Raw genomic sequence first — 24,997 nt, 5'->3', positions numbered from 1 at the left:
GCTTCTCAAGGAACCATAGTTGGCACAGAAAAGGGCAACACGCACGAAAAGGGAGTTCTTGGTTGAGAAAAGATGGGCACAAGGCGGTCTGAGGAGCTGCCTATCTGTGTGCCTCCCGGTCAGGCTTCCCATGTGTCCTTCCTTAAAGGCAAGACTTCTCTGCCGCATCACAGTTGACACTTTGGGACAAATAACTCTCATGTGTGGGGCTGTCTCGTGCAAGATAGGCTGATAACTCCATCCTGCCATGAGATGCCAGGAGTAGTAAGGCCTCCCACTGTGGCCCTAACAATCTAGAATGTTCCAGAAATTGCCAGATACATCCTTCAGGGATAAATTTTCCCGCCAAAACTGAGAGTCACTGTGTGAGATAATTTCTGTTTATGACTCCAGGAATTCATCTGTTTGCTTTCTGGCTCGACGGAAACAATCTTTTAGGGCTCATATGCATAAGTCCCGCCTACATAAATTTTGCCCCCCACCTCCCCGAGGCAATGGTCTGATTTAAATTCCTAGATGCTTGCTTAAGAATTGAAAAAAAATGGCCAAGTAAAAAGTAGACATGGAGTCAACAAGCCCATATTGAAAGAGTTCATGCCTTCTGTCCCGATCAAGCTGCTTGTAACATTAGGCTAGGTGGCACTGCCAATGACTTTGAACCGTGCAGGTAGATCTGCCCCTGATGGAGTCAGGAACCACTCCCCTCTAGTTATAGATGAGCATGTCAGAGAGTTGGAGAAAGCCACTCTGTAAACTGGCCTCTGCTCCCCTCTGCTGAGTTGGTCTCATGCCTCCTTTGCTGTACCAATTAGCTGCCAAATTCCATCGCAGTGCCTACCCAACCACAAGTCTTTCCCTCCAGCTCTGACCTGGTGTTTCCCACACAAGGACCTCCCTGACTGCCTTCCAAGACCAGCCTTCGGGTCGGCATCAACTTCCAGTCACTGGGAGACACTGAGCTTCTCTGACGAACTCTGGCAGATCCAGGGTTCCTGTTTTTTCACCTCCCCATCCTTCAATCCAGCCTTGCACATCGTGTGAGCAGTGCAAGTCCTACATTCCACCATCCCATACAAGTCAATCCTCTCACGACATTTCTGGGCTCAAGTCCTTGCACTTGCCTACCACAGGGGGTCTAAGAAGGAACCAGACATCTCCAGTGCCCTGGAGGAGGCGATAGCCCACATAGATCATTCTAGCCCTGTGAGATAAGAAGCTGGCCTCTGAGGGCCCGCAGGGGCCTGCCAGTCCACCCCTGCCCAGCCTGCTGCCTGGGAAAGTGTCCTGGAGACCCCACTTCATCTCATCTGAGTATGCTTGCTCTTTCTGAACAAAGGTAACTGGGTTTAGCTGTCTGTCACTGTGGTAAGATACTCGGACAAAAGCAGATTAGAGGAGAAAGGGTTTATGTTAGTTGGCTCACAGCTGGAAGTGTAGTCTTCGGTTGGTCGAGGCAAGGGAGTTGAGGCAGCAGGAGCTTGAAGCGAATGATGGGAGTACATCTGCAGTCAGAAGAGGACGAGGAACGCACACCCTGCTCGGCCTCCATTCACACAGTCCCCTATCCCAGCCAGAAAAGGCCTTCAAGCATAGCCAGGCAGGTCTTTCCAAGTCAGTGCCATTCAGATAGTCCCTCGTGGGCATACCCATGTCCAAGGTCACTCTAGATTCTGTCAGACTGACAATTGTCATTCACCATCATAGAAGTGAAATCTATGTTTCTGGGAGAGGAATGTGACTGGGAGGTCTAGGGGGCTGCACAGCAGGCAAGCCTGGAGTGCTGTGGCCTGGGGAGAAACACATGGACTGTCCAGTGGGAAGCGGAGACCTCCCCGGATCTGTGGAGGAGGAGAGGACGCAGGTCAGAGAATACGGGAGCTGGTGGCTGGTTGTGTTGAGAGCCTCTCTGTCACTGGAGGAAAGGGAAGGTTTCCTGTGCTGTCCTTTCCAGCAGCCCCTTGTCACTGAGGCTCCATTCTGTCACACAGTCACTTCTGGAAGCCACGACCCTCTGTCAGCAGCCGCTAGATGTTGAGCGTTTGGCATAGTGTCCGTCAGCCTATCCCTCCTCTGGCTGTGGAGATTATAGATTATCTTCTCTGGTTGGATGGAAGCTGAAGTCCCAGGGCTAAGAGTCCTCAAGCACCCCGAGTGGGCTGTGCATGGGATGATTAGATGACTGCACACACGATAGATGATGACTGCACACACAATAGATGATTGCACACACAATAGATGACTGCACACACGATAGATAAGATGATTGCACACACGATAGATGATTGCACACACGATAGATAAGATGATTGCACACACGATAGATGATGACTGCACACACAATAGATGATTGCACACATGATAGATGACTGCACACACGATAGATGATTGCACACACGATAGATAAGATGATTGCACACACGATAGATAAGATGATTGCACACACGATAGATGATTGCACACACACACTGCCCAGCCTCACCTTTCTCCAGATTGATGTAGATTTCCTCTTAGATTCAAAATGAAATGGACAGAGACTTTTTTTTTCATTCTCACCCCCAGTGACTCGGGGGAAAGACTGGAAAAAAAAAATCACACAGACCAAATTATATAACGAACAGTGTGTGATCCCTTAAAGCCCAGTTTGGCCTCCTGCTGTAGAGGACGAACGTGGTTCACATCTTAGTGAGGTTGGGAGAGAGGACAATGGAAGGTTTCGAGTATGCCCAGTTGTTTGAGTCTTTATTAAATCCAGATTTTGCATCATTGAGCCTCCTCCCCTCTTCCCTGTTCCTTCTCTCCTCTTCCATGTCTGAACTGTGGTCTCTGGTCCTTGACAGCTCCCATCTTCCTTCATCCTTTCCCTCCCTTCACTACTCTGTCAGGTCAGATCTGCCTGTGTCCTGGGGTGCTGAGGCAGCTTCCAGCTGACTGTCGTTTCCTATGTTTGTTACTCAGTTTCCACCTGCCAATCAACTGTGCCCTATCCTGGTCAACACTAACTGGGACATAGATATTCCATCTGTGAGAACCAAGAATGCCACCTGCTTTTTGATTTGGTCAATCTTGGAACAGTGTACACACACACACAAGTGGGGAGCCTTTTAGGGACCATGAGGAGAGCATGGTGCCAAGGGAAACAAGATTGGGGTACATGGGCCAAACCCAGACCTCAGTGTCTGTCCATGAGACCTTGAACACGGACCAAGAGCTGCTTCCTGGCACATGCTGCCCCTGGCACAAGGGCTGGCTCATCTGATGTCCCTGTGAGTGTTGCCTTTGTTTCCTTTGTGGTCAGCAAGGCATCCAGGGCCAATGCAAACTTTGTAACCAAGGCACCAGCTTTGGGGCCATCTGTGGTGTGCAGACTGAACTCGGTCTTCTCTCTCAGGTCTCAATTGGTGCTGAAAGAGCTAAGGGAAAGACTGAAATGTGAAAACAAACAGATGTGGATGTGTTCCCAGTATTCTGGAGGCAGAGGCAGGAGGATCAGAAGTTCAGAGCTATCTCCAAGTGCACACAGCTTTTGAGGCTGAGCTTGATCTATGAGAGATCCTGATTTGTGAAACCTGGTGGGATGTCTCAGCGGGTAGCTACTTTCTGCCAAGCCCAATGTGACTGAGGGAGAGAACTACCTTCTGTAGGTTTTCCTCCTGACACCCACAGGGGTGCTGGAGTGTGCATGCCCCTGCCCCCCAAAAATAAATGCTGGGGGGGAAAAGCAACAACAACAAACAAAAGCTCGCAGAAGGTACTTGGTGCTTAGCTACTGATGGGGGAGAGTCTTCTGTTTTGTGTTAATTTCATTGGTTAAATAAAGAGATTGCCTTGGTCCTTTAATAGGACAGAAAATTAGGTAGGCGGAGTAAACAGAACAGAATGCTGGGAGAAAGAAGCCGAGCCAAGCAGTTGCCATGATTCTCCCACTCCAGACAGATTCAGGTTAAGATCTTTCCTGGGAAGCCAGCTCGTAGTGCTACACAGAATATTAGAAATGGGTTAGATCAATATGTAAGAGCTAGCCAATAAGAGGTTAAAACTAATGGGCCAAGCAGTGTTTAAAAGAATACAGTTTCCATGTAATTATTTTGGGCAAAGCTAGCCGGGTGGTGGGAAGTGGCCCGCAGCTCCACACAACAAGCTATGAGCTCCCCTGCTTGGGGAATATTGCTGGGAAATTTTTGAGGAGAAACCCAAGTTGGATGGTCTCTTGGTAACTCTGGGAAGGAAGGCGTGCTTGCTGGACCCAGGTCCTCCCGTGCTTGTCTCTTTACCCTCTATCTCCAGATGTGAGTCTGAGTTCTAGAAGGGTCAGCAGGTGCATGAGACACAATCACCCCAAGACCGTTCTTGCCGTGGCTGCTTTGCATTCCTGGTCTCTTTTCTGCCAATGGCACATTTAGTGAGGTCTGTTCTTTCTCTTCTCCTCTCTGGTCACATAACCCTTTAGGGTCTTCCTCATTTCTGCTGGAATGAACTCCATTCTGGGTTATTTGCAGTTATCCTGTTCTTTCTGAGCGCTGGGAATCCTGTCATCATGGACAGAGACTGCTTATGTCATAATAGAAGGCCAAGTTGTTTCTTGACACCAGGATCCCTGCTCTGGGGTCAAAGTAAGTCAACACCTTCACACTATAGCCCATCCAGGTACCGGGAGCTCAGGGTTTCATGTCATAAGAATTTGGAAACAGCCAAGGGTCCACTCATAAGTAAAGAGAAAAGGGGAAAAAAACAGACCAGTCTCATAGGAATTCCCCTCTTGACCTAGTTTTGAGTGTTTTTAATAGGGGGAAGGTTCCAGTTGTCTAGATGTATTTCTCTGATCAGTACACATTCCCAGACAGAGAGAGGGTGATGTTGCTGAGGTTTCCCATGTGAAATGCAGCTTCTCCACACTACAGTGTTGGCTGGGTTGTGGGAGGTGGAACATCCTCCTTTTAGACCCAGGTTTGTGCTAAAGCCTCCTCCATCAGGTGGGTGAGCCTCCACTCTATTCTACTATGACCAGAATACTCAGGAGCCACAGCTGGATGTCCCTTGAGAACGGTGGTGGGAAGGGACCGACCACCACCTATTCTGAATATTTCTCTACCTTCAGCCCTGGCCAGGCCTGCACAGGACACCGCGTGTACAAGGCTGGAAAACTGTCCTTGCTTAAGGACTCCATCTTTGTGGGAAGGCAGAGGGACAGAGGTGGGAGTTAACATTTCATCCTCGCATCTGAGACCCTAGGCTGCCCTTCACGTCACTGACCTTGGAGAAGGTGCTCCTTGCTGTGCTCCGCTTGAATTCTGTAGCAAGGATCTCCACAGTGTAGAAGCGACCGGAAAAGACAGGCAGAGGGGCCCTGCCCGAGTGGGGAGGGAGATGGCACAGGCTGTGCAGGGTTTTGAAGGGTGAGCGCTCATGCACTTTTGTGCTGTGAGGGGAGAGGCACAGGCAGAAGGGACAGAGAACACAGTGTCCAGAAGCATGGGAGTGAAGGCCACTTCGGGATTCTGTAAGTGGGAAGAACCCCCTGCCCTCACTGCTGTCCTGCGCTGGTCTCTGTCTCCACTTTTCAGCACACACTGTACAGGAGAGAGGCAGTTAGCATCGACTTTGTTACTTGAATTTATTACCATTCTTTCTTAGAGTATAGCAAACTCTGGGAGGTTCAGTGTCCTGCTCTCCTGCAAGGTGCTTCCAGAAGCATTTTTTTTTTTTTTTTTGAAGAGTGAAGGGCATGCTCTGAGGAGATTCCCCCATCCCCATCCCATCTACTTATCTGAAGCCCACATTGCATCCCAGCATCCAGGTGCTTTTGTTCAGGTGAGGTGAGGGCTCCTATGTCTCGCTGCATTTCAGAGTGGAATGAAGATTAGTTTCAGTCTTCAACTCAAATCTTTGCATCAGAGATCCCTCCACAAGGCGAGTCCTAGCAGTCTGTGAGCAGAGGCCAGAGGCAGATGCAATCTAGTCGCATGCTCAGTCCCGGGGCAGAGGTCACACACGTGCAGTTGAGCTAGTTTCTGACTTTGAAAAGTCCATTTTCTGATGATGCACATGGTCTTTTGAGAGTTACAGATGTCGTCCTGGTTGGTCAGATTGCAGTAATAATGGGTCAGTTAGGGTCAGGGTGGCTTCATAGACTCCTCAACTAGTCTATCACCGTGTAGGACCAGCCCTTTGAGTAAAGCTCTACACACCCAGCCCACGTGGTCCTTGAGAAAGAAGCCCCACCTTCTCATTTGGCCAGGCCCAGAATCCTCACGGCTCATCCTGTGCCAAGTCTAGAGTTTACTTGCTTTCCCTGGTGCCAGCTTGTGGAGGGTGCCCACAGGCCTCCTGGAATTCTGTGTGGCCTTGCAAGCTCTTGACCCAGAGGCCGCTGCCTACCTAGGAGGTATTTGAGGTGTGGCTGGCTTTAGAGACAAGGGTCTCTGTGTAACTAAGGCTAACCTGGAACTTACTCTGCAGTCATTTTAAGGAACAGAAAGAAACAAGTTAAGTTTCTGCGCCTTGAACCACCATTCTCCATCTGTGAGATTTCGTGGGGAGTTTAGCTTGGGGATAAGTACAATTCTCTGGGGTCACACACTGGGAGAGTCATGGGTAGCGCCTCTATTCCGGTATGTGGCTTAGACTCAAATCTGTCACTATGGACAGCCAGGTCATATGGTGTCATCTCAGTATAGGAGGATGACCCTGTGCTGCCAAACCATGAGACACTCAGTTTCACTGCCATCATGGCTGGTAACGCCATGTGCTCTCTGTTTGGAAAACCTGGCAGTCCCGTTTGCAGGAAATTTGTTTTCAGACAGGATAGGATGGTTCGGGGTAAGGAAGGATGAAATTCCTGCCATCATGAGTTGTTTCTGGTGTTCCTACGAAGACAAAGCAATGTTCAAGGAGCAGGAGGACGTAAGATTCTCACCTGGAGCCCTGGTTCTTAGGGTTTAGGAGGTCTTAGGGAGATTGGCAAAGTTCCACAAGCCCAGGGATGAGGAAAACCTGTTTTCAAAACCTTGAGAGCAGCCAGGCTCCAGCACTCAGGAAGCAGAGGCAGGTGGATCTCTGTGAGCTCAAGGCCAGTCTGGTCTTCAGAGCTGTTCCAGGAGAACCAGGGTTGTTACACAGAAAAACCCTGTCTGAAAACAAACAAACAAACAAATAAACAAACAGCTTCAAAACCTCAGGAGTGTGAAGGCCAGAACTATTGTTAGGTGTGCTGGACCATTCTGGGCCAGCACTGTACATGCTGGAACTAAACCCCATGGAGTTAAGCTTGTCTATGCCACTGGGACTGGGACTGGTGAGCCATTTGAGAAGATGCCAAAGCAAGGGTCTTGTTTTGTGGCAGCATTTGACAGACTGTGTCACCTCCTAATGTCTCGTGCGTATGATGGAGAAGTAGAGCTTGGGAGGGTCATGCACATTGAGAGCCAGGCCAGATGATGGGACACGGTTGTCTTGGGAGGCCTGGCACATTGAGAGTGAGGCCAGACAATGGGACAAAGTTGTCTTGGGAGGCCAGGCACATTGAGAGCCAGGCCAGACGATGGGACAAAGTTGTCTTGGTCTGTTTTCTAGTTCCTGTTGTTCCCATTCTTTGTGTCCACATTCCTTTTACATCTATGTGAGGAAATTTAAATGAGCTTCTCATAGCCAAAGACTTCTTGGTGTTGACATTTCAATCATTTAAAGTGTTTTCTTCCTTCCTTGCATTGGTTCATTTATGATATTTATTACATTTGTTTTATTTTACTCTGTGTGTGTGTATATGTATGCTTGTATATGTGTACGCACACATGCAGTCAGAGGACAATGTAGAAGAATTGATTCTCTCCTTCCACCATGAGTGTTCCAGAGCTCAAACTGAGGTTCCAGGGATCAAACTCAGGTTGTCAGCTTAGCAAGTGCCCTTACCCTCTAAGTCAGCGGTTGTCAACCTTCCTAACGCTGCAACCCTTTACTGTAACTCCTAATGTTTGGTGACCCCCCAGCCATAAGAAGATTTTTGTTACTGCTTCATAGCTGTAATTTTGCTATGCTATGAATCATAATGTAGATACCTGCATTTTCCTATGGCCTAAAGTGACCCCACTTTGAAAGGGTCATTTGACCCAAAGGGGTCACGACTCACATGTTGAGAATCACTGCCCTCATTTTAAAAGTTTTATGACATTATTGAGATGGCTTTTTTTTTTTGTGCAAGGGTCGATAAAACTGCATAGTTTAATGAGTTTGGTTGATCATGTACTTACTATGTGACCATCACCACAACCTGGCTTAGAACCTTCTGTTGGTCGCTAAATCCTTTGCACCACATCAGTCCATTCTTCCTTAGTGCCCTGGCTCCAAAACATCAGTGACCCAGGTCCTAAATGCAGTTTCGCCTTGACTAGCTGCTGCAGGTCCATGAGCCATCCCTGTCATATTTTGGTTCTGGTATCTTTGGGGTCCACCCTGCCTCACGTGGGATGGCACTGGCTCCCTTTGCCGTGGCGAGCAGCACCACCGTGGGGTTGCTTCATTCGTCACTCACCCATTCCACAGGTTGTGCGCATCTGGGATTGGTTCAGTGCTCACCTCATGTTAATTTCCCCGTCTTTGTCTCTTATTAAAAGTTATTTTAGAAGCAAGTCCCATTCATCTCGCCACGTCAGCTCCACCTCAGCAGTCTTTGCAGAAGGCAAGCATTTCTGTGAGGGACAGCTAGAGAGGCTTCCTCACAAAACCATGGCAGTATTCTCCCCACTGACTCCACCAAGGGAAGCCTGTGGCAACCCCTCATCCATAGTCTTCCTCGGCGCTCCAGGGACACTGACTGCGAGGAATCAGCTTCCTCCCCGTCTTTTCCCTCATGTATTTGAGTCATGAAGCTTCATGGGAGTTACAGCCTGGTGAGTCCGGTGCACACAGTCACCCACTGGATCTGTTAGTGAGCACCGCCCTTACCATGGGTGACAGCTGGTGTGTCTGGCACACACCTGTCACATCCATTAGTGAGCACTGCTCTTACCACGGTTGACAGCAGAAAATGTAATAGCAGGTTTTCGGAGTAGCCTTAATTGAAGAGAAACAGCCCCATGTCCTGCTCAAGGTTTTCTCTGAGACTTCGTGCCAAGCCTGGTTTTTCTCAATGGAAGGGATCTCTGCTTGGCACACAGGCCTCTGCTTGGAGTGCTTTTGATAGACTGTCGACAGAGTCACTGTGACTTCCCACAGCCCTTCCCACCTGCTGACTGTGCTCAGGGCAGGGTAATGCCGGACCTGACCTTTGTTTCTGCTGAGGATTCACAGATGTGTCAGTGTAGGAAGGTCCGTGGAGCTTCCCCAAGGTGCTCTGACCGTGCTGACATCTGCCAGGGCCCTTTGATGACATGGCTGAGGACTGATTGCCTTCTCTGTAAGGCTTGGTTCATTTCCTTGTTAAAATAATACTCTACACGTGGACATAAGCTGCTTGTGCTTATGGCTTGTCTTCTATAGGACCAATGTCGTGTGTGTGTGTGTGTGTGTGTGTGTGTGTGTGTGTGTGTGTGTGTGACATCCAGAGGTTGACATCAGCTATTTCCTTGCTTGCTTCTCAACCGTAATTTTTGAGACAGGGTCTCCCAGAGAAGCTGGAACACATTCATGACAACAGGCTGGCTCACTAGCAAGTTCTGGGGGCCCAGCTGCCTTCTTCTCCCCAGTGCTGGGGTTGCATATACACACCTCTGTCTCTGCCTCTTCCATGAGTGCTGGAGGTGTGAACTCGGTCCTCATCCTGTGCCGCTCACACCTGTGCCGCTCACACCTGTGCCGCTCACACAGAGCCATCTTCCAAAGCATCTTCACGGCCCTGCTTTAACACTACCCTCAGAGGGGCAACAATGGCCTGCGGTGTGTTCTGCCGTTTGCAAAATCTGCTAAATGGTGTGAGATGCAGTCCTTTGTGTTTCTAGAGCCTCTGAGTTGCCAGGATTTACTTTCTTAGATAGAGTTCTGAGACAAGGAACCGCCTCCAGAAGGTCCTAGCCTTCAGCACTGAACCTAGGGCTCCAGTCTGCCACCGGGCAATGATCTTTAATTAAATTATGATTAGCGTAAGTCTTGGGGCCGAAGCTTAAGAGAGGAAGTTCTATGTCCTCTTAGTAAAACCTCAGGATTTGCTAAATCGTGCTACTGAGAAGAGACAATGAAAAGAGTGCCCAGAGCTTCTAGAAGAATTCTTTTCCCTCTGTGCTCTGCCCTCGGTCATGTTTACTGTGAGCAGAAGAGCAGGGGCACCGGCAAGCACACAGTAGGTGCTCCACAGATGGTAGTTAGAATTGCCCATGGGTGCAGCAGACATGTATACCTTTAACCGCTTGCCCTGTTCCCACCGGTTTTCTTATTAGATGTTCTCAGCGGTTTTGTGAGTCAGGTCAGGAGGAACTGTGAAAGAGGAACCAAGGCTCTGAGAAGGTTGGGGATGGACAACAGGGCAATTAATGGCTGAAGAAATTCAAATCGGAGAGCTTCCCTGGGCCTTCGTTCTTTACCTGTAAAATGAACATATAAATAAACCAGGAATAACAGATCACAAAGTGATCACCAAGTGCTGACTATAGCCTTGCTCATGAATTCTATAATGCATTCTAAGTGGCTGGAGACAGGTGTCCTTAAAAGCACTGGCTACTCGTGCAGGGGACCCAGGTTCCATTCCCAGCACTCACTGGCAGCTCACAACCCTCTGTGACATCAGTTCTAGGGAATCCGATGCCCTCTTCTTGCACATGCAGACCATAAGCACATGGCACACACATGTACATGGGCATATGTATGTACACATGTGTGCATGCATGCGTGCACGCGCGCACACACAATGAAGTAAATATTTTTAAAACTCATTGTGAAGCTTTGACCTTAAAAAATAAACATATTAGCTAAATTTTAGCTAATCTTTGACAAATAATTGGGAAGCCCAGAGAAGCGTAAAGAAGGAAATGAACCACCTTTTATGAGCTCACTGACAGAGTGTCTGCTGGAGTGTGGCTTCTGGAGAGAAAACTGACCTTCAGTCCCAGCACTGGGGAGGCAGAGGTAGGCAGATCTATGTGAGTTTAAGGTCAGCCTGGTCTACAAAGGGAGTTCATACACACACACACACACACACATACACACACACACTCACACATGCATACACACTAAACAAGACAGAAAGTCAACTGTTAATCCATGGTAAAGTTGAAGCTGTGAACATCAGAATGCCATAGTGATTCCAGGCCTAATATTTGTTATTGCATTGCCCAGTGAAAAAACAAACAAACAAAAACATATCCACCAATATGGAAGAGATTAAGTTTGCTGAAATCCTTCTAAGGAATGTTCTGTTGTTGCTAAAATGACCAGAACAGGCTGTGGAGCTGGCTCGGTGGTGAAATAACTTCCTTGAAGAGTGTGAGGACCTCAGTGTGGATACTTGGGATCCGTGCAGATGCCTTGCACACCTGTGGGGTGACCCACATGGAATTCCGGCCTCGGAGGAGAGTGGGAAATCCCCAGTGTCTCCCAGCTAAGGGGGAGCTCTGGGCTTGATGGAGAAAGCCTTCCTCACTGAGTAAGGTGGAGGAACAATGGCCGTAACTCCCAACAGCAACCTCAGATCTCACATGCGCGTGTGTCCTTATATGTGTAAGACGCGCGTGCGCGCGCACATACACACACACACACACACACACGCACACACATACAAAAGGAAAAGGAAAATAGACTTTAAAAACAACTGGAACTGGGGGTGTGACAAAGAACATAAATCACTGTTAAGTGGAAAGAGCAGCTTAGAAAAGGAAGCATTCACCTATTTTCTGCAGGCTGAGTGGGGAGGGCGGAGAGAAGAGTTGCCTGTGCTTACACATGCTGACAGGCACCCCCAGTCTTACTTCACAGTGGGGCAAACCCTCCCAAAGCCCCAAATAACAGCTAACAAACTGAGAAAAAAAAAGCTCACTCTAAATGTTGTAGGTCAGAGGTCGTTTAACATACAAAGAGCTGGGTTTTTGTTTTTGAGACAGTCTCTCTCTTTGTAGCCCTGGCTGTCCTGGAACTCCTTCTGTAGACCAGGCTGGCCTCGAACTCACAGAGATCCTCCTGCTTCTGCCAGAGGAGGCAAGAGATACGTGAGCATGAGGAGCCAGAATTCAGGGCCAGCATGGACTACATTTGGAGATCTGTCTCAAAGAACAGAACAAGACAAAAAGTAATTTAAAAATGAGATACAGGTTTTAAGGTCTAAAGAATTAGGGTGTTTACAATGGTGCTGGTCGGAAGGTTAGCAGTTACGTTATCATAAAACATGATTCAACAGTGTTCACTGGGCACTTTCAAATAATTGTAGCCTGCAGGAAGAGGAAAAACTTTGTCCACAATGTCAACCACTTCATTATTTATTCTTGAAAAGAAAAACAAAAAAAAACAAAACAAAGGTAGGTGGTGGAGGTGTGGTCTTGTAGTTCAGGACTGAAGCAGGAGGCTCCCCCAGAGTTCAAGGCAAGCCTGGGCTACACAGTGAGCCTTGGGTCACCCTGGGCTGCAAGGCAAAACTCTGTCTTATAAAAGAAAGGAAACCAGAAGAAAAGCCTTAAGTATACAATGACAAAGCTTAAGTATACAAAGCTTAAGTATACAATGACAAAGCAAAGAGGCAGTGATTCCCATAGCCTAGTGTGCCTGCTACATGGATGGTTGCATTGCTACGTGGACAGTTACATGTTAGGCTTAAAGAAAGAACACTGAAATTGCTTATGAGATTGTAACCATGATTAAAAGCACAGTCTCCCCTGCAATGAGTTAGCTAGCAGGAACAAAGCAAAGCCTTCTGTGACGTACTAAAATCCAGAAGAAAAGACGCCCGAGGAGGTTAGAGTGTCCCTGGTAGATTTGTATTCTCCATCTTCGAGCTTTTTCCTAGTGTGTGTGAATTACCATAATAATGGGGATAATTTCAAAGCATTCATGACTCTATGACTGATAAATGACTCATGCAGATAGTACAGAATCCTGTTTTTACCAGACCTGTTTGTATTTTAATGGAAAACTCCTTTCTAAAAGGACAAGTCTGTCACCTGTGAGCGCCTCCATCTAATATCTGGGGCTTAGGTAGCTCATTTGCTTTCTTGTGACATTTGAGTCTGCTTGATAGATGGCTTGGTACTTGCGCAGCTTTGCCATGAAGAGGCTCTGTGTGCCACCTGTGGGGTGCAGCGGTTCTGTGCTGTGCAGCGGGTTCTGTGGGGTGCAGCGGGTTCTGTGGGGTGCAGCGGGTGGGGTGACAATCCTGTAGGTTTGTCTGGTCTTTGGAAGCAGGCGCCATGATGAGGCCTCTGCCCTGTGCTCACTGCAGTAGCGCAGGAGGCAAGGTCCATCTGCTCCTGCTGTTCCTTTCATGTTTTTTGGGAATTCAGAGCCATCAGCCCCGGAAATTTAATTACGTTACATCATCTAGAAATTGAGATCCAATCAATGTTTATCGAGGACCCGTGTGTTCTGTGAGAGGGGGAAGGGGTGGTAGTCTCTCTGGACTGATGCGTAACCTGTTAATTGTATTACATCATTAGATACAACATCTAGAGAAGGGCCCTGATGTGGGAGTGTCATCAATCTGTTGATTTCATTGGCTGAGCAATAAAGAAACTGCTTGGCTGGCCCTGATATCTTAGAACATAGGTGGGTGGAATAAACAGAATAGGATGCTGGGCGGAAGAGGAAGTGAGGTCAGACTCTGCTCTGCTCCCGGAGAGACCCGACAGCTCTGCTGGAGCAGAGACACCAAGATGGACGGAGCTAGACTCTTCCCGGTAAGCGCACCTTGGGGTGCTTACACACATCATTAGAAATGGGCTAGTCCAGGTGCGAGAATTAGCCTGTAAGGGTTAGAGTTCATGGGCCAAGCAGTTCTTAAATGAATACAGTTTGTGTGTTGTTATTTCGGGCATAAGCTAGCCAAGCGGCCGGGGTGTTGGGGACGCAGCCCGTCGCCGCTCCTATTTCAACAGGGCCCATTAGAATCACAAGTCTAATGTAATACGTGGATAAAGCAACCTCCCAAACGTGAAACAATCAATTTAAAAAACCCTTAAATTACATTGAGTGTGTGTGCGTTACACAGAGGAGCACCATATGGCACATGCAGAGGTCAGAGGACACTTGCAGAAGTGGCTCCCTCCCGCCAAGTGCATCCCTGTGTGTGTGTGTGTGGGGGGGGCTTCTTGTTTGTTTCCCAGCCACCCAGGCCCAAAATAATCACATAGAAGCTGTACTAATTAAAACACTGCTTGGCCTATTAGCTTATGCATATTTCTAGCTAATTCTTACATCTTAAATTTACCCTATCTCTATTAATCCATGCATCATCATGAGCTACATGGCGGCTCCCTGACTCTGCCTTCTTTTCTCCTCTATCTCTGCTTGAAATTCCTGCCTTGCTCTATCCTGCCCTGTCATAGGCCCAAGCATTCTTTATTCATTAACCAATGAAAGCAGCACAGATACAGAAGGACCTCCCACACCAGGTCCCAGGATCAAACTTGGGTTTCTGACTTAATGGCAAGTTCCTTTACCAACTGCTCCATCTTTGGGACCCCAAGTGATGGATTTGGTTTTACTGATTTTAAAGTTAGCATACATAATAATGACTTCTATCAGGATGTTTCACACATCTGTATCAATGAATTTTTCAACTTAATAATGAATGAACTCCAAAGACAGACAACCCAATGAATGAACAAAATTATCAATGAATGAGGAAGTGAGTGTATGACTTAGGAATCCCATCCTGGGCTCCGTCTAGAACCTGGTACGCCATCACCACTTTGTGAAAATCTGTGCGGCTCCTGAACTATGGGATTGAAGACGAGACAGGGAGTGCGAAGGCCTTGCTTCATGCATCGTGATCTCCGTTAATATTAATGAGGCTTTTCGAGGAACGGCGGCGAGTCCGCAGTGACCCCGAAAGCATCCTTCAGACCTGAGTGCTTTGATGTGCTTGTGGCTGCGTTCCTGGGCTGTCGAGAAACAAGGGTACTGTAAGTCAACTTATTTCGGGCACTCACAGCCAGCACTTCTGCCACCAATAAATGATTCATGGCAGAGAAGCACCTAAGTGCATTCGCGTCCTAGCGCAAGGCTCTCCAGGTCCATTACGGTTGAGTCTACTTGGGGGAAATGGCCTGGGTTGTTTTGATATCCCGGTATGAAAATCAAAGCAAAGATATTTTTCAAAGGTAGTTACATCGATCGCTCGCTGATTCCACTGTCCTTACCAAAAAAGGAAGATTGGCGGAGGCAGTCTCTCCAAGAATTCAGGAGTCAAGGGCACCTCACAAGTAGGAACAAGGAGAAAGAAGAGCCCAGCTGCCGGTATCTGAGATGCAGAAGGAGAAGAAATGCCTGTTTGCCCCATCCAGCCTTTTCTGGGCGGAACGCCCCTGGGTCAGCACTGAAGACAAGTTCCTGTGGCCCCATGGCCCCATCACCACACTTTCCTTGGACTCTTGGTTTAGGTGTCTACCACCCCAAGTACAAATGTGTAGCACAAATTCTAATTGGTCTTAATAATAAAAACCCAGAGTCAGATATAGGGGTTAATGCTGAAGATCAGAGAAGCAGAGCGGCCAGCCACTAAAGAGTTTTTTTACCTCCACCAATGCTCATACCGAAGTGGTGATCTTGTCTTCAGACTGCATCCTCAGACTGATTGTCTCAGAGACTGCGTGCTCCTCCTGCCTTATAGACCCCTCTCTGCCCAGCCACATCACTCCTGTCTCCAACTCTCTAGTGCTAAGGTTAAAGGCGTGTAATACCAAGTGCTAAGATCACCTTTGTGTGAGCTCTGATCCTCTTTAGATGGATTAAATCTCGTGTGGCCTTGAACTAACAGATTCCTCTGCATCTGTCGCCCAAGTTCTAGGATTAAAGGTATGAGCCAACACTGCTTGGCCTCTATTGGCTTAGCTCTGCACTCTGATCTTCAGGCAAACTTTATTTATTAAAACACAAAGTATCACTACACAGATGCACATTCACTTCCACAAACCTGAACACGAGGGTGCAGGGTGTGTGGATAAGTGCCCACATATACATGTTCTGGGCCATGAAACTGAGCTGATAACAGGGTCTGTAGTCTGTCTACAGGGTTTCTGCCTATACTGGACCTGTGGGAGAGTCGGGACATGGGGAGGTCAGTATTTCTTGGAGACAGATGAGGAAGCTGAGATTTGGCAAAGATGCTCAAGAGTCAGCCCCACATGTTCTGACTGTAGGGATCCTCCTCCTTTTGCACTTACTTATCCCACCGTACAGAGCCCGGTTTCTAGGCTGTCAGGTAACCCATGGCAACACAAAGTACATCTCTTCTTAATGTCTTTTCTCAAAGCTCGTTGGTTTGTCGAGTGTCTCCTGCCTGTGTGGCTTTGTTATTGGCCTCTGAGCTGTGGTTCCTCTCACTTCAGGTCTGAGAGAATTTATCTCCAACCCAGTAACCTCCACAGGGCTGGAAGCTGAACTGTCTATATGGTTCACCATCTCTGTTGGTTTCCAGCCATGGCACGTGGCCACAGATAATCTTTTATCCGGTGTGAGATGGAGTCCTAATGGAGCCCTTGGCCCAGACAGGCTGGGTAGTTGGGACCAGAACAGTAGTAGGCAATGTGCCGTCCTACTCCCTTTCAAGATATGAAGAGGACTGGTTTGGCTGCCGCTGGTGACTGGAGTTGCCTCCCCCATAGTGTCCAGCCTGCCTGTCTATCACAGAGCAGCAGGATGTGGCTGTGTTTCACCTTGCTGGAATCTAGTTAAGGATCACAGAGAACCGAAATGATCATGGTTAGTACCTTTCCCCATAGTCATCAGGAATGGGAGTACTGGTCTAGAGACATGGTTCAGCATTTAAGAGCACTGGCTGCTCTTGCAGAATAACCAGGTTCAGTTCCCAGACCCACATAGCTGCTCACAACTGTTTGTAACTCCAGTTCCAAGGCATCCAACACCTTCTGGCCTCTGGATGTCAGGGACACGTAATTCATAGTCATGCATGCAGGCAAAACACCCATACACATACAAAATAAATCAATTTTTTAAAAAGGAAAATGCTAGATGATAAAATAACTTCAAGGTAGTTCCCAACAAAGTTTTGAAAATTTTCCTAAGTCCTAACTTTAGGACAAGATGAAGAAAATTCTGACTAATTCAAACTGATGACCAGAGGCACAGAAGAAAAGTTGGTAAGAAAAAGATATTCTGAGTTGAAAATCCCGTGGTTGAAATGGTTGAGACCTCGGAGTTTTGAATTTATGTTTTTTTTTTTTTTGATTTTAGAAATATTTGTGCATACATCATGAGATGTGTCAGGCGTTGGACCATAAACATGAAATCCATGTGTTGTATTTCATGTTCTTTACATACATAACCTGAAGGTGATCTTAGATAATAATTTTAATAACTTTGTGCATAAAGCTTCGTATTTAGGTTTTCAGAGAAATGCTTATCCTATAATGAAGACACTGGGGGGCTGTAGGGAAGCAGAGGTGGAGTCAGAGAGGGAGAGCTGCCTATAGCAGGGGTGAAGGCAGAGGGTTGGGTTTGTTGGCTGCCCTTGGCCTTTCTATCAAGAATGTTGATGATTGTAGCTCCATTAAAGTAGTGTAAACCCAAGGTTCGCTGATGGCTAGCTAGACACTGCATGCTCAAGGTCACACAGTTCAGAGAAGCACTCCACTGATGTGTCTCTCTGCAGCTCTGTTGAGGACAATGTGAGGACAGCAGTGGCCACCAGCAAGGCTGCTGGTCCTGGCCAGTGACAGCAGGAGTAGACCAGGAAGTATTTGGTGTAGGGAATTAAGTTCTCAGTTTCTAGTGTGTCAAATGACAATACCATTTCCTCCCCGCCTACCTCTCTGGGCCCAGAGGTGGGGTGGCTAGCCATTTCCCCACTTGGGTGGCTCCAGTGGAGGGTGTGGCTACCTCTCCTGTTCCTCAGCCTCCATGTGCTGCCATCATAGGCTTATGACCCATCAACTAAGGCCCCTGCTGATGGCGGTTGTCACGATGATGAAGATCACAGCAACATTCAGTTCCAGTTCAGCATTTGCTGTTTCCCTCCTGTGTCTGGAATGCTTCATTTATTGACTGAAACCATCTCATGCAAAGCAGGGGGAACGGAGAGGGTCATCCGTTTAGAAGGCGAATTTTCCTTTTTGCATTACAGGTTTGGGTTTTAATGTTGTAGGAACTTATTACATTTTTTTCTCCAGTTTTTATTGGACTCAGCAAACTTTAATAATACACAGTCCAGGCTTGGGAGATGGCTCAGTAGATAAGATGTTTTTTGCTCAAACATGAGGACCTTATGTTTGGCACCCATATCAAAAGGTGGGCATATAGCACGTGCCTGTAACCCCAGCTCCAGGAGGGTGGAGAAGGGAGACCCTCAGGGTTTCACTGGCCAGTCAGTCTAGTTAAGCAGGGCTTTCGGGTACAGTACAAGATCGTATCTGAGAAAATGAGGCAGAGACTTTCTGAGGGACCTCTGGCTTCTGCAGGTACTCACACCGTACACCCGTACACCTGTACACCACATGTTATGTTATTTCTACTGAGCATCTTTTAAAATAGCTGTTGGCAACGAGACCAGCCAACCGGATTCTGCAAGCTGTATGTAAACATGGTGGTCAGTATCCGTGAGGGTCCAGCCCTCAGGGAGGTGGGGCGAGCAGGGTTGGGGTCTAAGATCATGAACATCCTGCTTGGAAGAAAGGCACCTCTGGGATGCTCTGGGACTGCCAGAGGACTGCTCAACTCACCACCACCCTACCTCAGACATGGGACCAGTGATGGGAATCTGGAGGAGTCCTGTGAGGCGGAAGAAGTTCATGGTGTCTTCCTGTAAGACAAGAGGCCATCTAGGGAGCCTGTCTTGTCTTACAGGGAATGCCACAGTGATTGACACCAGGAGGCCTGGTCCACATCTGGCCCTGGCTTGACCCTCCATTTAACCTTTTCCCCTTAGCTGGGCTATGGACATCTGTTTGTTTGTGCAGTCAGAGGATACTTTTCCCCTTGTGACTTCGTGTGACAATGAGAGAAAGGGATACATTTGTGGTAGGGGTCTGACCTCACCAGCTTCTGTTTGGAGAACCTGGGGTGTTTCAGTCTGAGAGCTCTTGTCTCATACAAGTCCAAGCTTCTGAAGACCCAGCAAATGTTTAACACTATTCCCTTATCTGCCTTGGGGGTTCACAGCTGTAATCCCTGCATCAGGGAGGTGGAGACATGAAGACTACTTAGTGAGTTCCTGAGCTCAGTGTGAGACCCTTCTCAAGGAAAAAGAAAAGAAAGGGTCCTGGGGGCAGTCCAGCAGATGGAGGTGCTGTCATAGAAAAGTCTGACTAGCCCTCCCATCCCCAGAGCCCTGTACAGGATGGAGAATGATCTCACAGACTCATCCTCTGAACTCCACCTGCATATTCAGATCCTCCCCTCCTCCCATGTCCCCATCAGAAAAAGAAAGATAATCTTTCTGCCTCTAGTTTTCTCTCTTATCTATTTTTCTGAGTTTTCATTTCCTTGAATATAAAGCTCTTTATATTTGCTTTATTCCCGTAAGCATCCCAGAACTATTAAAATAAACAAAGATTTTGTAGGTGGCTGCTCGTTTTTTTCCCAGCTGCTTAGACCCCAAATAATGATACAGAAAACATTATTTAAATCACTGCTTGGCCTATTAGCTCTAGCTTCTTATTGGCTATCTCTTACATCTTAATTTAATTAATTTCTATTAATCTGTGTTTTGCCATGTGGCTGTGGCTTACCAGCAAGGTTCCAGCTTATCTGTCCCTGGTGGTGGCAACATGACATCTCCCTAACTCTACTTTCTTTCTCCCAGCATTCAGTTTAGGCCCCACCCCCACCCACCTAACTCTGTTCTGCCCTATCACAGGCCCCAAAACAGCTTCTTTATTAACCAATGGTATTTACAGCATACAGAGGGGAATCCCACATCACAAAGATGTATATTTTCTGTGTCCTATGTTTTTACCTTCCTGTAGCTAGATCCTGGAGAAGGGTGAAGGGCTGTTCATTAGAGGACGGAATGAAGCCCAGAGTGATTTATGGGCTCCGTGGTTGGCCATTCTTTAATGGACATCATGTACCATACAGAGGATTTGGACAGTGTCCTATGAAATTTTAAAACAAGCTAATTTTATGTAAGACTCTGCCAAACCATTAGACAATGATGGTATTTTAATTGAAGAATATTTTGGTTCAAGATGGTCCTGTGGACGGTTAAATTCAGTCTAGAATACTTTTTCTCTGTGTCGTTTTTTGGGCCTTAGGCCAACACCATTGCAGAGATTCTAAAACCTGAACCTAGCCTGTTTGTCCAGGACTAGCCAGCCCACTTGGGCTTGCAGACTCCTTGCCATCTCTGTGGAGAATGGCTAAACTCCTCCAGCTGGCGTGCGTCCAGTGATCAGAATGCTCTGTACCCCAAAACGACTTTATTCATTCCTCCCAGGATGGTGTCATTCCCCTCTGCACTGCCCCTGGCTGTTCTCTGCCCCACAGGCCACCAACACTGGCCTAGAAACTGAATTTGTCAACTGCCCCTACTTTAGCTGCTTCTGCGATTGCCAGCCATTGAAGCTGCACTTGCTCTCATTTATCTGGTCCCTCGGGCCTCCTTGAGGACTTTTTCTGCAGGCAGTGTTGTGGAAGGGTTTGGAATGGACCTGGTAACTTAACTTTGGCCATTCTTCCTGAGGTAATCACCTGGGGCCAGGATCCAGGCAGGCTGGCATACACAAGCATGGTATGCATATATGTGGAGGTGAGAGTACGCACATATGTGGAATGTGTGCTATATGTGGACAAGTATGTGTATGCATGCGTGTTTGATGTGTGCATTCCTATAGTATGTGAAGGCATGTATATGTGGGATGCATTGTGATATCTGCTGTTGACATTCTGGCTGGGCCTTTGGTGTTCTTGCTCCAGTTATTTCAGAATTGTAATTCTGTGTAACTTTGCACCCTTTGTCATTTCATATCACAGTGAAAATGTATCCTTCCCACTGCAAATCTGCTGCAGGACAATTCGCCTTCTACTTGAGATGGATCACCAGGGGCTGGTCTGATCGGTCAAGTAATATGAAGATGTTTAGGGCTCTGTATGTGCTTAATTGCAAGAGAACAAGGGAGCTTGTGCTCCCACGGAAGCCATGGGTGCCACTGTGCCTCAGTTCCTTCAGAATGAAGCATTATAGTGAAAACAAATGAGCTTTGTTTGCGCTTCAGCTTCCTTGTTCTCTGTGCATCTTGTACAGTGCTCTGGAGATGGAGCATCTAAGGTCCTCAGGTGATGGATGGTACTGCTGGTGTTGGGCTGGCATGGAACTTCCAACAATTCTTTTTTGTTTGCTTTTTGTTTGTTTTTTGAGACAGAGTTTCTCTGTGAAGCTTTGGCCGTCCTGGAACTTTCTCTGGAGACCAGGCTGGTCTTGAACTCATAAAGATCGGCCCATTTTTGCCTCCCAAGTGCTGAGATTAAAGGCATGCCCATTATTGCCCAACCAAGTTCACCAATTCTTATAGATTGATTTGCTTAGAACACAGGAAGAGGTTTGGCCTCTCTAAGCACCTGGCCTAATTGGGTGCTAAGGCATGAGTGATGATAGATAGATAGATAGATAGATAGATAGATAGATAGATAGATAGATAATAAATAGACAGATAGATAGATGATAAATAGATAGCACTATAATATGCAATAGATAGATGATAGATAAATGGATAGTACATATAGATAAATAAATAGATGATAGATATAACATGTGCAATAGAGAGATAGATAGAGAGACATTCAGGCAGATGATGGATGGGTTGTGGGAGGGTGAGTGGATGGAGGACTTTAAAATGAAACTATTGCCTCCTGATCCTAGTTTGGACTCGGCCTCTCCTGACTGTGGTTGTCCTCACGCTTTCTTCACAGCTGCAGGTCCTGGATGAGGCAGAGGGTGTAGCTCTCCTGTTTGCTTCTGCTCTGTCTCTGTCTAGATAAGGGTACAGTTCAAATTCTTCTATCTGCTTAAGCATCCGTAACATGTCAAGACTATGAAGGCCATGTGTGTATGTGTGTGTGCACTTGTATAGCTCAGTGTCTGTAAACTCCATGCTGGATGTGCTACCTAAGGAATCCAACGAGTTGGTGGCTTCCACTCTTTTGCACTTTAATGTCCAATTATCAGTTGACAAAGGAAATAAAGTCATGTGAATTGTACAAAATTTATTTTTTCGCACACATGCGTGCACGTGTGTATATATGATGTGATGTGCACATGGTGCCTGCAGAAGCCAGAAGAGGGCATCAGGATCTCTAGAATGGGAGTTACAGATGCTTGAGAGTTACCATGTGTGTGCTGAGACACTGTTGATCAATGCATCTTTATTTACAAAGGTATGACGTAGATACAACTTCATTGTTATGGTTGATCTCTGAATCCCATAGGTTATCGTCTGGATCTTCTCAGAAGTAGTGTACAATTCTGTCTCACTCTTGCCTCGTCTGATCACAGACTGTCTAAGTGGCTTGGCTGGGGGGCTTTTCCACAAAGTCTAAGGACTTCCAAGTGGAAAGAAAAACAGGCAAAGGGTCTTACAGTATTTTCTCTCTAGCTGCTTTCATCTCCTCTCTGGTATTTATACCATATTTTCTCAGCCTGATTTGAAACTGGCTAGTTGCCACATTAGAAGAGAAAGTTCTTTTTAATTCAGAATGGCAGGTCCCCCATTTATCTGGGATTAAAATTCATATCTTTTCCACATCAGACATACCCGATACCTCTCAAATGTTTTAGTGTTCTCTTTCTCTCTCTCTCTCTCTCTCTCTCTCTCTCTCTCTCTCTCTCTCTCCCTCCCCCCCTCCCCCCCTCCCCCCCCCCCCCTCTCTCCCTCTGTTCTTCAGTTGATACCATGATTTATTTTGCTTTTGTTTTTCAATCAAGTTTTGATGCATCTCTATAACCAAATACTAGAACCTGGATGATGTCTCAAGAAAAAAGATTTACCTAATTTTCTGTGCTGGAGGTTGTAGAGCATGTTGCTTGCTTCTCCCTGGCTTTTGGTTGTCTTAGTTAGAATTTCTATTGCTGTGATAAAGCACTGTGACCAAGCATCTAAAGCATCAAACTTTTGTGGTCATGCTAAGCTAACAGATGTGAACATCTACAGATTGGTCATCTTTTGCATGATAACAAGTTAGCAATTCTAACCTCTGCCAAATGTAAGGAAGTTTTTCCTAAAGCTTGAGGCTTCCTTGGAAGTCTGCAGTCATCTTGGCTCCTAGAAGAAGTGAGCCTGCCTCCACCCTTTCTTCCAAGGCCCTTTCTGCCGAACCGTGAGGTCATTTTATCCTTTTTGTTCCAGACCTGGAGACTGCTTAATGGCATTACACATCTGGACTCTCTGTGCTGGCAGTTACTTTCTGATTTAACAACTCCTATGGGGTGGGTGCCATATACTTGTACAAATTACACACACACACACACACACACACACATATGTGTATATAGGCATTATAACCGTACACTGAGGATTGGCCTAAGGTACTGGGAGTGAAGATGAACCCCCAATTAGGACAGTAGACAATTTACGGCAGATTGAGTTGTCCACTGTGAACTAGTCTAAGGCTCTTGAGGGTAGAGACAAGCCCAGCTGTGTCCCCCTAATATTGTCCAGGGTAATCTTGAATTCTGGAAAGTCCAGCCAGCAGGGAGTGGTGAGGTGAGGTCTGTAGGAAGGCAAGCAAAGGAAAATGGGGAAGGGCTGGGCAAGGCTGTGTTGCCTGAGAAGGCCCAAGCAGGGGCCACTCAGTGTGAGTCTGGGAATCTATGCCACCGTGGCTGCTGTTTGAATAGCAACTTGAATGATCTTGATCTAGTCGTTTCATTTTTCCAGGCCTGGGACTGGCCCCAGAGGCTGCTGGGAGGATTAACGGGAACACAGTCCTAACAAGGCCTAGACCGACCAACGGGAAGCAATGACATAGCAATGCCTACTAGACAGAAATGAGTCAGCTTTTAGCTTCCGGCGTCTGCTCCTCCTGGAAGCGGGTTCTCTAATATAAAGCACACCGTGCTGGTGCTAATGTATAACATTTCTGTGTTTCAGCCGCTTTCCTGAGCCCCGGCTCTCTCTCACTTCTGGAACTATCCCACCATCCACGTTTCTCTACTTTGAGAACTCCCCCACGTCATGGACCTCGTCGGGCTGCTGAAGTCCCAGTTTCTGTGCCACCTGGTGTTCTGCTATGTGTTCATCGCCTCGGGGCTCATCGTCAACGCCATCCAGCTGTGCACGCTGGTCCTCTGGCCCATCAACAAGCAACTGTTCCGCAAGATCAATGGCAGACTGTGCTACTGCGTCTCCAGCCGTAAGACCTGATCTGCACCCTTCGCGCTTGCTTCCTCCCAGAGATGGGAGGCGCGGCTTCTGGTTCCTCACAGGCATTCCGCTAGGCTGGGCTGCTGTGTCTTGCTCTTGGTTGCTTTAGATTTGAAATGCCCATTCTGTCCCCACTCTACAAAAATTGTCCTGCCCGTGAGAAATGCCAATAGCACAAACAAAGCTAAGCAGCCAGGAAGGGCGAACCGGGAATGGTAGATATACCTCCGATAGCCACTTCTCCTGCTTTCCTCCTCAGAAGTGAGTGGTTCATTTCTGCTTAGTTATCCTGATGAAAATAGAACTAATCTATGGCTGGTGTGCACCCGAGAGCGGTGGGCTCTCTCTGGGTGGCAGCCTTGGTTTGCAGTGCTGCAAGCCAAGTATACATGTATCTTTAGAAACCATATTGCTCTCATCCTTGCTTTTGGTTTTTCCTTCTTATTTTGTGATCATCCTAGACATATGTGGTGTCGTAAGAGACAAAACAGTGAAATCCTCAATTCGTTATGGGATGATGTAAGAGAAAAAAAAGGGATGAACTTGACTCTACACCC

General features: G+C 47.2%; 1 protein-coding gene across 1 annotated transcript in view; it reads left to right on the top strand.

Annotated features, from left to right (window-relative positions):
* The window catches only part of Agpat4 (1-acylglycerol-3-phosphate O-acyltransferase 4), a 91,095-nt gene that overhangs the window by 6,554 nt on the left and 59,544 nt on the right, over window positions 1-24,997 (top strand). Inside the window, exon 2 of the mRNA XM_050135904.1 lies at window positions 24,168-24,429. Coding sequence (XP_049991861.1) covers window positions 24,252-24,429 — 178 coding nt within the window. The 5' untranslated portion in view covers window positions 24,168-24,251. The remainder of the gene's footprint in view (window positions 1-24,167; window positions 24,430-24,997) is intronic.

This window comes from Alexandromys fortis, unplaced genomic scaffold (genome assembly GCF_014885135.2).
Source record: "Alexandromys fortis isolate MF-2015 unplaced genomic scaffold, M_Fortis_MF-2015_v1.1 scaffold_23, whole genome shotgun sequence".
NCBI lineage: Eukaryota > Metazoa > Chordata > Mammalia > Rodentia > Cricetidae > Alexandromys > Alexandromys fortis.
The sequence above is the reverse complement of the archived record's forward strand: the minus strand, read 5'-3'. Positions and strand labels throughout refer to the sequence as shown.